The sequence below is a fragment of the Stylophora pistillata genome, chromosome 10 (genome assembly GCF_964205215.1).
Source record: "Stylophora pistillata chromosome 10, jaStyPist1.2, whole genome shotgun sequence".
Classification (NCBI taxonomy): domain Eukaryota; kingdom Metazoa; phylum Cnidaria; class Anthozoa; order Scleractinia; family Pocilloporidae; genus Stylophora; species Stylophora pistillata.
This window is the reverse complement of record NC_142528.1, coordinates 24,149,492-24,163,555: the sequence shown is the minus strand read 5'-3', so window position 1 is coordinate 24,163,555 and position 14,064 is coordinate 24,149,492. Positions and strand designations below refer to the sequence as shown.

The 14,064-nt window shown below is 39.3% G+C and overlaps 1 protein-coding gene across 2 annotated transcripts in view; it reads right to left on the bottom strand.

Moving 5' to 3' along the window:
- Positions 1–14,064, bottom strand: part of LOC111321417 (uncharacterized) — a 46,656-nt gene that overhangs the window by 31,352 nt on the left and 1,240 nt on the right. Inside the window, exons 2-13 of one of the 2 annotated variants that reach the window (XM_088734651.1) lie at positions 12,860–13,092; positions 11,051–11,949; positions 10,191–10,267; positions 8,896–9,093; positions 8,227–8,361; positions 7,757–7,960; positions 7,342–7,412; positions 6,450–6,650; positions 2,294–2,445; positions 2,066–2,195; positions 1,460–1,538; positions 332–415 (exon numbers count right to left, since the gene is read on the bottom strand). In XM_088734651.1, the coding sequence (XP_088590777.1) occupies positions 332–415; positions 1,460–1,538; positions 2,066–2,195; positions 2,294–2,445; positions 6,450–6,650; positions 7,342–7,412; positions 7,757–7,960; positions 8,227–8,361; positions 8,896–9,093; positions 10,191–10,267; positions 11,051–11,949; positions 12,860–13,092 (2,463 nt within the window). The remainder of the gene's footprint in view (positions 1–331; positions 416–1,459; positions 1,539–2,065; positions 2,196–2,293; positions 2,446–6,449; positions 6,651–7,341; positions 7,413–7,756; positions 7,961–8,226; positions 8,362–8,895; positions 9,094–10,190; positions 10,268–11,050; positions 11,950–12,859; positions 13,093–14,064) is intronic. The other variant, XM_088734652.1, reaches the window with a different exon arrangement.

Here is a 14,064-nt window from a genome sequence, read left to right as displayed (position 1 = left end):
GTTAACCAATCATGCCTTGGTCTCTATGGATTTCATTCGCTTCAGGTAGTTGGCTTGTTTTTACTTTGAGTTATCTCAAACCCCTTGAGATATATTCCTTTACTTTGAGTGTCCTTTGTGATTTATGATTTTTTTTTTCACGATCCTGAAATCATGAGCGCTCCAAATGGTTTTTGTGACCCCAACAGTCTTTTCACTAACAACATAAAACGATCAGATGACTTCAAAACGTCATCATAACTTTTAAGATACCAAGTTTTTTTTTTGACCGATTAGAGAAAAACTCACAACGACTTCGAGAACGTAATGGCGTAATACTTTGTACTTATACCTGAGGGGGGTTGCTGTCTTCAGTTTCCTGTTTTTCTTGCTGTCTGTCTTTAATGGTAGCGACTTGTTCACGCTGGTAATTCAACTGCATTCAAAGCACAATAACGCAAAAGTAAAGTAAAAGTAAATTTCACAAAACCACGGCATAAATGAGTCATATCGTGGTTTCGTAGAAGCCAGTCCCGGCATAGCAGTTAACACCGTTGTCAAAGTCCTCTCTCTCTCTCTCCCCCGAAAGTTTGTCTTCGAGGGGGGGGGGGGGGAAGAAGAAAGGAACCTGGAAACGAGGTTGCATAGCAGTCTCCTACATCGAGGGCGCTCTTTTAAAACGTACAGACGGTTATAGCAGTTCTCCTGACTTGTGCGATGGCGGATTGCTACCCCGCACTCAAAAAGGCCTGCCACTTCGCCACTGCATGATGCTCCAGTATTTGGGCGCCAACTATGTCGACTAAATAACGTCTTCAGCTTCATTTGTGTCAGGAAATATGAGTGAAATTACTAAAAACTCAATTGCTTAGGTCCTTATCCTTTTAAGCCCTAAGAGTGACTGGCATCTAATTTCTCCTTATAGTGTCACTGCTCAATCAACCATTACGGTAATGAGAATCAAAGAAATAATCATCAACTAAACTAGCCCTCGACTGTTAAACAAATTCTCCTTGACAGCACCATAGGGAAATGAGCAAAATGGAGAATATGCACAATGATGTTAGGCTATACACGGTTAAATATGTGGATAATTTTTTAATGCGAAATGTTAAGATAAATTGCTCTTTGCCTTGCAGTGAAGTCAGATTGTGATAGAGCTTGTGACGTTTCCACTTTCATCTCCAGCTTGCAACATGCGAAGAAGTCGTATGCATTACACGTAAATCTTACAACTACGTAAGAGGACTCTAGATTTGTCACAGTTCCACCAAAGACATGTTATCGCATAGCTTTAAAATATTAACTCTAAAAACTACGGCTGCCCGACTCTTAACCTGCATTAACCGGCCACTTGACGTAAATTATTGGAGCCTCTAAATTACAGAAGCAACATCTGTGGTTTGAGCTTTGAGTGATTTCTACTTTAAATTCTGCGATGAATGACCATAAACTTCATAACCATGTATCTACAGTATACCTCATTCATGCTGACGTCATAACCTGCTTGAACTTTCAGGTCCTTGTCACCAATAGATAACAAAGGATGTGACGCCGATCTATCATAAAAGGAAAGCATTTATTTAGTAGTAGTCTGTATTTCTTCACAAGATAAAAATTACATATCTTACGTTAAAAACTTAAACGTCTAAAAGTAGCAAAACAGGTAAAAAAATGGAAAAACATACAAAACATTCTGCACCTACCACACTGCCTTGTACTCAAAAACTAAATGATTTACATGAGAATCTTTAAAATGGGCTTTATTAACTTTGAGGCGATGAAAAGATTTGTTTCTTAAGTTATGTGTCGTGTCCTTTTTGAGGGTGATGAAATTGTTTCAATGCCCCTAATTATTTTCTTCTTCTATTTTTTTTTTGGTTAGAATTTCAGGTACGTTTTATCTTAAGGACCCCAGATATAAATTTGCGCCTATGACATCTTTCTGGAAATCTGAACTCTCTGAATCGAATCGTCAAACAATATTCCAAGATCAAAGTCAAAGTACAAAAAAGTATTCTGTACCCAAGATACACGTACAGTAACACTTGTAATAAAGACTTTTGTCAATGGAAAATGGATATACCTAAAGATGGCGAATCCCTTCTCCTCTTCGTGTTCAGCTACAGTTTCCTCTTCATCTCTTTCGTCTGAGTCGTCTTCTTTATTGTCATGCCTTCTCTTGTCAAGCACAGACACAAATCTGCTCGGGCTGCCTGCATGAACAGTCCAAGATTAGAGCAAGTTTCAATCGGGTGTCGAAATATTACCTGGATAACAAGAAAATCCTGTTGTGGTTTTTATCATTCCTCACCTTGTTTCTCAGTCTCGCCCTTTCCTTCAAGCTGCACACTGAAGCGATCAGCACGTCCCTCCCCTCCTAAATTAGTTTTTGGTCTATGTTCTACCGATTCAGCCACAAGCTTTCTTAGATCTGTCATGGACTCGTGTGCTCGGCTAAGAACTCTGTTAAAGGAAAAACAGTTACTGATACACATCTGTCAAGTCTTGACTGTACACAGCGGGTGGTGATACATGCAGTAAACCCGAGGGAAATGTAGCTCAGATCAGGTTTTTTGGTTGAATTGATGTCACGCAAGTCCTCGTCTACTTGCTGTTGTTGTTTGGTATTGTCACGCAACAGATCTCTCCTAAGCGTTGCGTGACAAGACAACCCAATTTTGTAAAGGAGACGATCCACGGCCTGACCTCATTTATGACGACAAATCCCAACTATATTTCATCATTTCAAGATAAAAATTAGTGATAATAATTTTGAACGACGTTTCGACCTCACTGAGGTCATTTTCAAGCTGATGAAAAGGAAAATTTTTACATATATGTACTAAATTCAAGACGTGGGAATGATAAAGGCGATAAAATATGGAAATATGTAAACGCTAGGCGTAAAATAGAAGTGATAAAATTGCAAAGGAGACAATACGAATAAATTAATATGAGAGTTGACGAAAGTAAATTATTATAAAAATAGCTTTGCGCGGATTGAGTCTGACTGTTTGTTCAAGCTTGGCTTAATTTCTTTTATAAAAAAACATCTCGTAAATTAGGCAGTCCAGTTTACTTTTGCATTTCTTCAGGATTTTGAAATTGTGATGCAAGTCACTTGGGGTATGCCCATGCCGCTCTTTAATGTGGTTCCCGATTGAAGACTGAGACGCTTTGTGTTCTTTAGCACGTTGGTAGAGGTGCCGGCATGTGTAGCCGACATAGTCTGCATCGCACAGACCACACTTAATACCGTGACAACGCGCTGCTGATTGATGATGTTGGGCTTCTTTTCCGTTGGTTTTAACTCATCCGATCTTTCTGTTAGTGTACACAGGAGAAATGTCAGTTCCAATTTTTTCGGCTTAGGTCGCCAAGTTGCCTTCGTATGGAATTTGCTGATGTTTGGTCCTTAAAAGGAAGTATAATTCGCACGGGTGATTTTTTCTCGTCAGACGTTTGATTGATTCCTGGATCCCCAGACACTTTTTTCGTGATGAAATCATTAATGGTCGAATGCAGTAGTTGAGTTGGGTACTTGAGTCGCGAGAAGGTTTCGGTGAGACGTTCGCACTCTTGGTGAAAAAATTGCCGGTTGGATGACGATTTAGCATTGTTTTAAGCAATGATTGTTTATATCTTACGTTGACGTGACTCTGATAATGCAATAACAGACAAGTAGCAGATGGCTTCTTGTACACCTTCGTTTCCAGACGGCAATTTCGTTGCATGATTACAGTTCCCAGAAAAGACGATTTGCCGTTGACGGCCAGTTCCATGGTGAAACTGACCGAAGGATAGTAATAATAATAATAATAATAATAATAATAATAATAATAATAATGATAATAATAATAATAATAATGACAACTTTATTTATCCTGGTAAGAAACCGGTCAGTCGATCAAGATATAGATCGACTGGTATTAATCGGTGACCAGTTAAAAAGAATTACAAGCAATAAGAATTACAATTACAAATCTAAAATGTATAAATTATATATAAAAATTACGTTTAACTTGTACAAATACGATTTACGCTGTCCGTGTTTACGAGGTACGTGAAAGTTCTGCCTTTAAATTGTGCGAGTGTTGTGAGCTCGCGAATCTCTCTTGGCAGTTTGTTCCAGGCACTCGCTGCCGAAAACTTAAACGAGGTCTGTCCACATTTGGTCTTAACTTGTGGTAGATCTAATAATGTTGGATCTCTAAAGGCTCGACAGTGTCTCTGTGATCGTTTCACTAAGTACCCTGTCAACTGCTTAGGGCAGTTGATGTTGTTCATTATCTTGTAAACATACTGTAGCTTGATGAAAAGGCGTCTACTGTAAAGTGATAATAGTTGTAATTTGGCGCGCATCTCCTGAGTACATGTCTTACGGTCAGCATGCAATATTATTCGCATTGCTTGGTTTTGCAGGCGCTCTAAACGTTGGGCATTCTCTTTGCTACATTCGCCCCATACAACACAACCATAGTCTAACGAAGGTAATACAATCTGCTTGTAGATTCTGAGCAAAATATCGCGACTAAGAAAGGATGAAATTCTGTTAAGCAGTTTTAGTTTAGGGTAAACCCTAGATTGTATATAGGCCACATGTTTGCTCCATGTCAGACAATGATCGAGGTAAATTCCTAAGTACTTAAAGTAATCTGACTGTTCCATTGGTTTTCCATTGAGGATAATCTGTGACGCTCGGGTGTTTTTAACAGCGTGCTTTGATCCAATCAACATAACCTTGCATTTCTTGCGATTACTGATTAAACCGTTCTGATATCACCATGTTGCAGTACTTTCTAGATCTTTGTTGACACGTTTTTCTGCAGCACTTACATCTTTTGCGCTGGCGTGGATTTCTGTGTCGTCGGCGTATAGTACTACTTCGCTATCTGTGCAAGTGTCGGTGATACCGTTGATATGGATGTTGAATAATGTAGGTCCTAGAACCGAACCTTGGGGAACTCCGTGCGTGATTAAACGATGACTTTCGTTCGGTGTGGCTGGGAACTTTTTAGCTGTTTCGGTGTCCGCCATTATGCTTAGTGTGTCGTCTACGTACCGTTTGTAGAATTCGGGCATTTTGCCTTATTCCTCGAGTCGATCTTCAATTTTAACCAAGCGCGAGGGCCGTACTGGGAGAATATCGGCCCGAGGTCTTGACAGTACGGAACGAGCGCAGCGAGGTCCGTACAAAAAAGACCGAGGGCCGATATTCTTCCAGTACGGTTCCGAGCAAGCTTGGTTAATAAGAGATTTATTATACGACTGAAGTTCAAAGGGACACAAGTGCGGTATCATTCGGGACCATTCGGGACAGTGCCCGGTCCAATACTGAGAGAATATTGACCGGCAATAGAGCATTTTGATTGGTTGATTTTAGTTATTGGCCCTCTGACTGCCTGAGTCGTGTAATAATGCACATGAATGCATTGGCCATTAGGGGCCCAAGTGGCGATCCCATGGCAACGCCATCGATTTGTTTGTACAAGTTGCCCTCGAACTGGAATAACTGGTGCTTTGTGGCAATATTCAACAGCTCTACCATCAGCTCTACTCCTCAACATCACCAATCAGCAGCGCGTTGTGTATTATTTTAAGTGTGGTCTGTGCGATGAAGACTATGTCGGCTACACATGCCGGCACCTCTACCAACGTGCTAAAGAACACAAAGCGTCTCAGTCTTCAATCGGGAACCACATTAAAGAGCGGCATGGGCATACCCCAAGTGACTTGCATCACAATTTCAAAATCCTGAAGAAATGCAAAAGTAAACTGGACTGCCTAATTTACGAGATGCTTTTTTATAAAAGAAATTAAGCCAAGCTTGAACAAACAGTCAGACTCAATCCGCGCAAAGCTATTCTTATAATAATTTACTTTCGTCAACTCTCATATTAATTTATTCGTATTGTCTGATTTGCAATTTTATCACTTCTATTTTACGCCTAGCGTTTACATATTTCCATATTTTATCGCCTTTATCATTCCCACGTCTTGAATTTAGTACATATATGTAACAATTTTCCTTTTCATCAGCTTGAAAATGACCTCAGCGAGGTCGAAACGTCGTTCAAAATTATTATCACTAATTTTTATCTTGAAAAGCTTCTCTAAAAAACTACTTATCAATATTTCATCATGCCACATTATTGAACGTCTTTTTGTACCACTAAGCAAGACTCCATTAGGCTCCAATGAGTAAAAAAATCACAAAGAACTAGTTGCAGTATCTTTACAACTCATCTACAGTAGCTCATTTTATCTTTCCCAAAAAGCCAGATCCGGCCCGAAAAAAGGCATTTAGTTCTACTCACTCTGAAGAAGGATTCCCAGTGGGAAAACATGAAGGCAAAGCTAGAACCCCCCCCCCCCCTCTTAACAGACACCAAGGATCCTCCTACAGGGGGTGGGGTGGGGTTGGGTGGGGTGGGGTGGGGTGGGGAAGGGAGGGACATTCACAGTACCTGTACCTTGCTCTTATGCCTTCTGCTTCCATTTCAGCCTCAGTTTCATTATTGTCCTCACTGTCCATTCCTGTGGCAGTGCGGAGGTCTGCACCGAGGCTCTCCTGCAACAATGATGCACCCTGATATTCTGGGTAGAGCTGTGACTTAATAGTGGCGGGCGCCAGGTTCATTTTGGGTGGAGCTGGAGTCCAGTAGAGTCTATACACGTAATTCACACAGTTATCAAACCTTAACACCCTAATCTCCATTTTCACATTCTCCGTACTGTTCTCTGTACATTTCCTGAGATTCTATCAGGGAAAATTTGTTTAACAGTCTTCTTTAAAATGTAGTTAGTGATCTTTTCTCTTTCATCTCGTGACCTAAATGACTTGTGTGTTTTGGGGTGATATTGTAAGGAGAAATCAGTTCAGCGATTCACACTTGGGGTTCAAGGGGTAAAGAGGCAATACTCTCTGAAATAGCTCTTTAGCTGTGATGAACTTTTGCAAAACTCATTAGAAGCCCCATGAGTTGCGGGATAAAAGTAAACTACAGGTACCTTTTCAGGTGAAGGAAAAAGTTTCATTAAACTCGCTAAATACTGAATTATTTTACACCAGTATTGGGAGAAAAATGCCCAAATTTCAAAATCAATCTGAAACATTTGAAATTCACTGAAACTTGCATGTAAATTTAAGCACAAACATTTTCAAGGAAAGAAAACAATTTGCTCAAATTTTTTAACAATAAGATGACTTGTTAGAGGTCCTCTGATTGACGAAGGAAAATGAAAAAAATATCTGTTAACCCTCAACTTAACAAAAGTGGGTTTTTGAAATGGAGCTGAAATTCTCCAAAACTCAAACTACTGTATAGTGTGTTAAAGTAAGGTTACCATGCAAATTACCTTGAGCTATCATCTTTCAGTTCCATTTTAACACCAACAACGTCAAGTGATTGTTCTTGTTCAGCTGAGAACTATAAACAAAAAAAGAGAGCAAACTATGCTGAATTTGACATTTTTAAAATTTTTTAAAGCAGAAAACATAAGAACCAATTAAAATGTGTGAATAATTCAGCTTAACATATCAAACAGAATGAAAGACATTGAACGAGGAGCTTTTGCCTTCTGGAATAGTTGAACCACATACATGTACTACACTGTCTTGTAACTTTTTCTAAAGGAACAAGTCTTCTCTGCTCTGTCCTTTGTTTGTTTTAATTGTAAACCCAGCAAAACTCAAGCCCTCATTAGCTGCTGTCTATGCAACAGTGTAACCTCTTCAATCACAAGGATTCCAGGGTGAGTGGCCACGACTCACCAAATTATCTGAAGCTTTCTTCAACCTTTTAAAAGTCTCTTCATCATCCCCAGCCACCAAAGCTTCATCCAAAATCCTTTGGGCCACCAATGACCACCGTCGCTGCTGACCAGCTTTTCTTGGTCTCTCTGGCTCAACTGGCTCTTTGTCATCTCCAGTTTCCTCTTCCACAGTTTCATCTAACCCAGTTTCTTCCTGTAAAACCTAGTTTGACAATAATCTCTACATTAATAGTAATAATATGTATCCTTAGGTTATTAACTCCTCATACCAGATAATGTTTTCAACTCAGGGTTTTACTATAAGCAGGTTATGGCAGTCCACTGCTCCCCATAAGACCTCTAACCACCAACTGTTTAGCCTATGAGCAGGCTCTAGCGCTTGGGTTTTGCTGGGTTGTACTGCCACAACCTCAAGCCAAGATTCCCCTGTACAGTTCTCACGCTTGGTAAGTAAGAAGTTAATCTTACCTCTACCGTCTTCTCTGTCAGTTTACGATATTTACTGCGAGTGTGTTCATCTCTTGTCAATTTACATATATGAGGAGGAAGCTCCACTCTGGATGGCATGGTACAGAAATGATGGATATTGTGGGTCTTGACAGGCTAAAAAATACAACAGTCAACAATTTATAATCAACAATGCATGATGATCACAACTTGAATTTTTCTTTTTGTGGCAAATGGTCCATTAAGTCATTTATAGTGACTGGGTATAGAAAGTACAGCTGAACTAAAGGAAAACACCACGTCAATCATGAAATGAGCACAGAGGTAACTTTGAAAAGGCCCACAAACAATGAAAATTTCTAAACTGAGTTAATTTAAACAAAAGGTTGAGCACAAACAAGTTAAGGGTATGGATGGCAACTGTAAGACAATGATGCTGAATCATGTAAGGGTTGTCTGGGACAGACTGACATACCATCTCAAGTGAAAAGCAACACTCTGTTCTTGATTTTTTTTTTTTTTCCAGATGCATGGACAAAATTCATAATTAATCTATACTCTTCGAAAAACTCAGCCAAGTTTCAAAAGTGCACTTGGATGAATCAAAACTGATTCTTTTACTTCAAACCACATGCATCTGCTGTGAAAAACCTAATAGAGAAGATGATTAATGCACATATACATATGAACCTTGAGGTCATTCTCCTTTTCCCTCACTTCCCACGATTCCAAAAACACCACAGTCTTGTCTTGTTTGAGATCAATCCACTGTTTCTCTGAATCTGGAACAGTTGCCAGTGCAGAAGACTGTTTGGATACCATTTCAACCTGTTGGCCTTTAATACTAACAATGTCTTCTGGAACCACTTCAGATGGGAGTGATAGGCACTATGCAAAACACAAAACCGCATTCATTTAAAATGGTAAAACATTCAACCATTAAAGGGGTAGCATACGTGTAGGGTTGTCTAAAAAAAAACTTGTTGTCTGTTCATGGATCAAAGCCCCATTTGTCCATGTAATAAACTTCTATGCTTCTAGGGAATCCCCCTACCAACTCCTCTTTTCTCATACCAGTGAGACACAACTGCTGGTACATGTAGATTCTCTCTCTTTTTTTTTTTTCTCTCCCTCTTTCTTGTTTACTTCATTCAGGAGAGGGGCCCACCAAAGTTAAGTCTTCAAGGTGGCCCAGCTTGTGGTCTGTAAACTTGTTATATAGTTAATACATATTTTTTTGATCACGAGGGCCTGTGATTACATCATAGCAATTACTGCAGATTTCATTCTTCTACCATTCCCTCCTCTATGGCAAAGTCCATTGTACAAGTGAAAAAAAATAAAAGGGAAAAAAGAAATGTGCAGTGTTCTTGGGAAAGACACTTTACTTAGACTCAGTGCACCCAGGGCCCATGCAGTTGTTCAAAGGCAAAATTAAAGGGTTAAATTTTTAATCCAGATTTCTAGATTTCTCTGTTCAAAAACCTTTATAAGGATAATTTTCCCAATTCTTTTAAGAGTTCAATCATCAAATTGTAGACAAATGGAATTAAGTTGAATTTCTTTTTAAAGCTTTCTGATCTGAAATCAAATTTCACACTAACCCTGGGTTATCTTAACCCAGCTTTGAACAACTCGGCCCAGCCGGTGTATAAATGGGTACCAGTGAATTTAATGCCAGGGGTAGCCCTGCGATGGACTAGCATTCCATCGGGGGGGGGGGGGTTAGAAATACTCTTAGTCACTTCATGCTATGGTAACCGGATTTAAGCATTGGCCCAATGGGCTACTTAGCTCATAAACAGGCTTTGCCTTCCTTTGACCATCTGTGTAAGTAATATGCTTGTCAGTTTGAGAATTGAAAGTCAAAGTTTAGCATGTTCAAGATTTCAGTGAAGACTTGGCAAGTATACCAAAATTACTATAGAGTATGCACAGTGATAAAATTAATAATTATATTTATCCTTAGAAGCTACATGGGTCACCTCCATGGCCTGTTCTGATGTCATAGATTTCTGACTGGCAAGTCCTTGTCGCATCAAAAGTGTGAGAGATGGAGAGCCTAAAACAGCAAGAGGGGAAAGCTCACCATATTAACCATGTAAGTGAAAAACTCCAGCTAACTTCTACTTTCAACACACTACTGTGAAAACTTCAAAACTAGTTTCATCTATGACCTCGTCAATTGATAACAAACAAAAATCTAAATTTTTAGATTTTTGTTTGTTATCAACTGATGAGGTCGTAGACTAAACTGTATAGTTTTGAAGTTTTCGCAGTAGTGTGTTGAAAGTAGAAGTTAATTGGAGTTTTTCACTTACATGGTTAATATGGCGTTAAGTGATACTTTCTTGGCTTCGATAAGTAGAATTTCCCAACGAAGGGGAAAGTTCATTCATTGGATACCATTGTGACACACACACCAAAAAGATATTCACATACTATTGCTATTATAAAGCCCATTAGCTACACATATATACATCTTGGATTGTTACACACAAAATTATCTGTTTTAAAGACATTTTCATTCTTTTAAGTATGATCATGCGCACCTGATGATGGTTGTGGCCGCATTATTAATTTTGGTGAGCAAACCTTATTGAAATTTGCTTGCTAGCAAAAACTGTGTAAAGTTTACTGGACCACAGTAGTGTATAAACAAACACAGCTGTAAGAAACACAACTGAAGACAATTGATGGATATTTGGTGCACTTCAACCAACAGTTTTAATTGCATGCAAATACAATGCCATTGAAATAAACAATGACCATTCCACAATGAAGAAAACAATCAGCTAGCTCATACATACTGTACTAATAGATTGTATAGCTACTGCAACAGTACCTAACACGTCTGTCTCAGTCACTTCACTCCTCCTTGTTTCTGTTTCTTTACCAGCAGTCTGCAGCAGCTCGGCCTCTAGCGGTTGACCTTTGGTCTCAGCAAGAGCACTCATCTCACTGTTCATTGTCACAGCTCTGTCCTTCTTTGGGCTTGAGCTTTCTTTCTGTGCAGCAGAGCCCCTGGCTTTGTCTGTTTCATCACTCTGCAACTTAGTTTTAGCGGTGGGAATAGGAATTTTTGGTGTTATGGGACTGGTAGATGTCAGCCGCTTTGGATCACGTGGAGACAAGCCCCGCAGAGCTCCCTGAATTGAGAAGTCAGCGCCTCCATGCTCAGCCAATGCTCGCAGTAACAGGGTTTCTCTGGATGGAGAAACTGCAGAAGCCAACTCCTGTAGCCTCTTGGCTTCATTTTCTGCTTCTTCAGTTGCTCTGATCAAGTTCAATAAACCTACCTCAGGTTGACTGATTCTCCTAGTCAGCTCAAGAATCTCTGAATGGATCCTATTAATTGCTGAATCTTCCTCAGAGTCAACAGCCACTCTCCCACTGGCTAGTGCTGGAGCTGAAATTGAGGTTTTTAAAACTTCAGAAGTGATAAAATGTTTTTCAGCTTTTCCATTCGGGTCCTGCTCATTATTTCTTTCAATGGTGATTTTTCCAAGTGGTTCACTATTTTCAACCAAATCAAAGGCAACATGCACAGTTCTAGCATCATCTTTTACATGAGCATCTTGATCATGTGTATCACCAGATGTATCTTCTGACCCTGGATGGACCTCCACCTCCTTTGGCTCGTCATCCTTGTCTGAATTGGCCTCAGTCACAAGAGCTGTCGAGTCAGCCTCACCCTCCTCTTCATCTACAGTGGGTGATCCTGGGTTCAAAATTTCCTTGTCCCTGGTTGGAAGTAAACACAATACACACAGATGTATCAGTTGGAGCAAAGGTGTACCTTACAGTACCGCTTGACTCGATATGTGATCCTCCTTACTCAAAGCCATTGGAAATCAAGGATCCAGATTCTAGGTTTGTGGATTGTGGATTGATCATGATTGATCACGAGTATTAAGATTTCGAGAATCGAGGATCGAGACACTCAAAGAAATTTCGAGTACCTTAATCTGCAGTATGGAGATTAATATTGCATGCAAAACAATAGCAAAGGACAAAGTGCTTGACACACAGTTCTTCCTTAAACACACAGACAGCTCACAGAAATGCAAACATTTTCATATTGCACATGACTTGAGCTTTAACCAAGCCCTGTCTTTGAGTTGATGATACTGAATAAAGCATGTAAGCTACTTTCCAAATAAAACCCTGGTCCTCACAAGTAGGCTACAATTTTAGCAATTGCAGGAAAGAAGCCTGAGAAAATTTAGGCTTCAGTAGGATTCAAACTAGTGCCTACCAGATATTAGTTGGTTATACTACTAATGATTACGACACATTGGGAGCAAGGTTAATTTTAGTGGGTTCTTCTTGTTTAATTTTCTTCTTAATACTCCATTGAGAAGCATGACTTATTTTCTCTTATTTCTAAGTGTAAGTACACAATTTTAATCAATGTTCCTGGAATAGGACATCGACCCATCCTGTCCTACAGTACACCTTAAGTGGGACTGGCTGTACAGGTCAAATACAAAGTAACATTCACTCAATATTTTTAAATTGTCGAGTATTATAGTTACTGTAATAATGATGTAACAATAATAATGATAATAATAATCATAACAGTGATAATAATAAGTATTAATACTGGAAATCTTGAAAGACTATTAGCCAGCCCTAACAAGTTTCAACCTACTTGACGGAGGAAGCACCACTTCTCACTGATCCCTGGTGTGATGCCCTGGAGCTTGTCTGTTGTTTTTGGGGTGGGCGAGGTGCAAGTTGAACTGCCACTGTAGTGCTTTGAGAGCCTATTATTGCTGGTTTCTTGGTTTGAATGTTCATGGGTTGAGCCTGAGGGGATTTTGTGCAACTTCTGGGACTTCTGGGACTTCTGGATCGAGCTGATTGTGGTTGTTTTGTTGATTTCTACAAAAGATTAAGTCCACACTTGTAACATTTCTCCAGTTAGGGTACATGAAAATGATTACAAAAGGATATGGCTAGGTTCAAGTGTAATAGAAACATATACATAATTAATATGGATGTATTGGATTTACACACTGTACATGTATCTTCTTATTTTCACAAGCAAGCTAGATCAGTTCAAATGAGAAATTTAAAGTTACAATTATTGTTACAGTACCTACACATGTACATACATGTACATGTGGGTCTTGTTAACTTTCATGCAGCCTTTGTTACAAGTCTGAAATTCTCACTAGGAGTGCACCTTTTTTAAAATTTAAAGGTTGCACTTAAAACAGTTTGTCCAGAGTTATAAAAGTCTCTGATTTATTCTTAAAGCATAGGGTCTTGGTAAAAATGACTACATGTAGCTTTTCAGTTGGAATTTATTATAATAAGCCTTTTGACTCTGTGTGGAAGCCTTTTAATGAATAGAACCTCTGAATTATTATTTTTTTGATTAAAACTATTCCAATAAAAAGGAGACATATTACTGGAATTGTTGAATCTGTCTCCCCCATTTTCATACGGAGGTCTTGATATTTTAGCAATTTGTCTCCAATATTTACTATTCCCCACTCCTAATTATTATAGTGAGCTCCAAATAAAACAACCTACAGCTGTACCATTGAGCCTTGGCCACAGAAACTGGGTTGTACTGTATTCTTAGGGAAGACACTGTACCCCACAAATCAGCAGCTTCTTTTCACCCAGGAACATGAAATACACTTCATTAATTGCTAGCTATCAAAATAATGTGTGACAATCCTGGTCCAGTTTAGATGCTACACTTAAATCACAGGTAAACTGGAATTTTAGTGAGGCTGACAAGCTACTGCAGTGGGATGGATGAGCACCTGGTTGAGCCCATGTAAAATTTGGGATTTAGATCAATCAAAGCCGAGTCAAAGCCAATCATACTCAGTTGAGCTG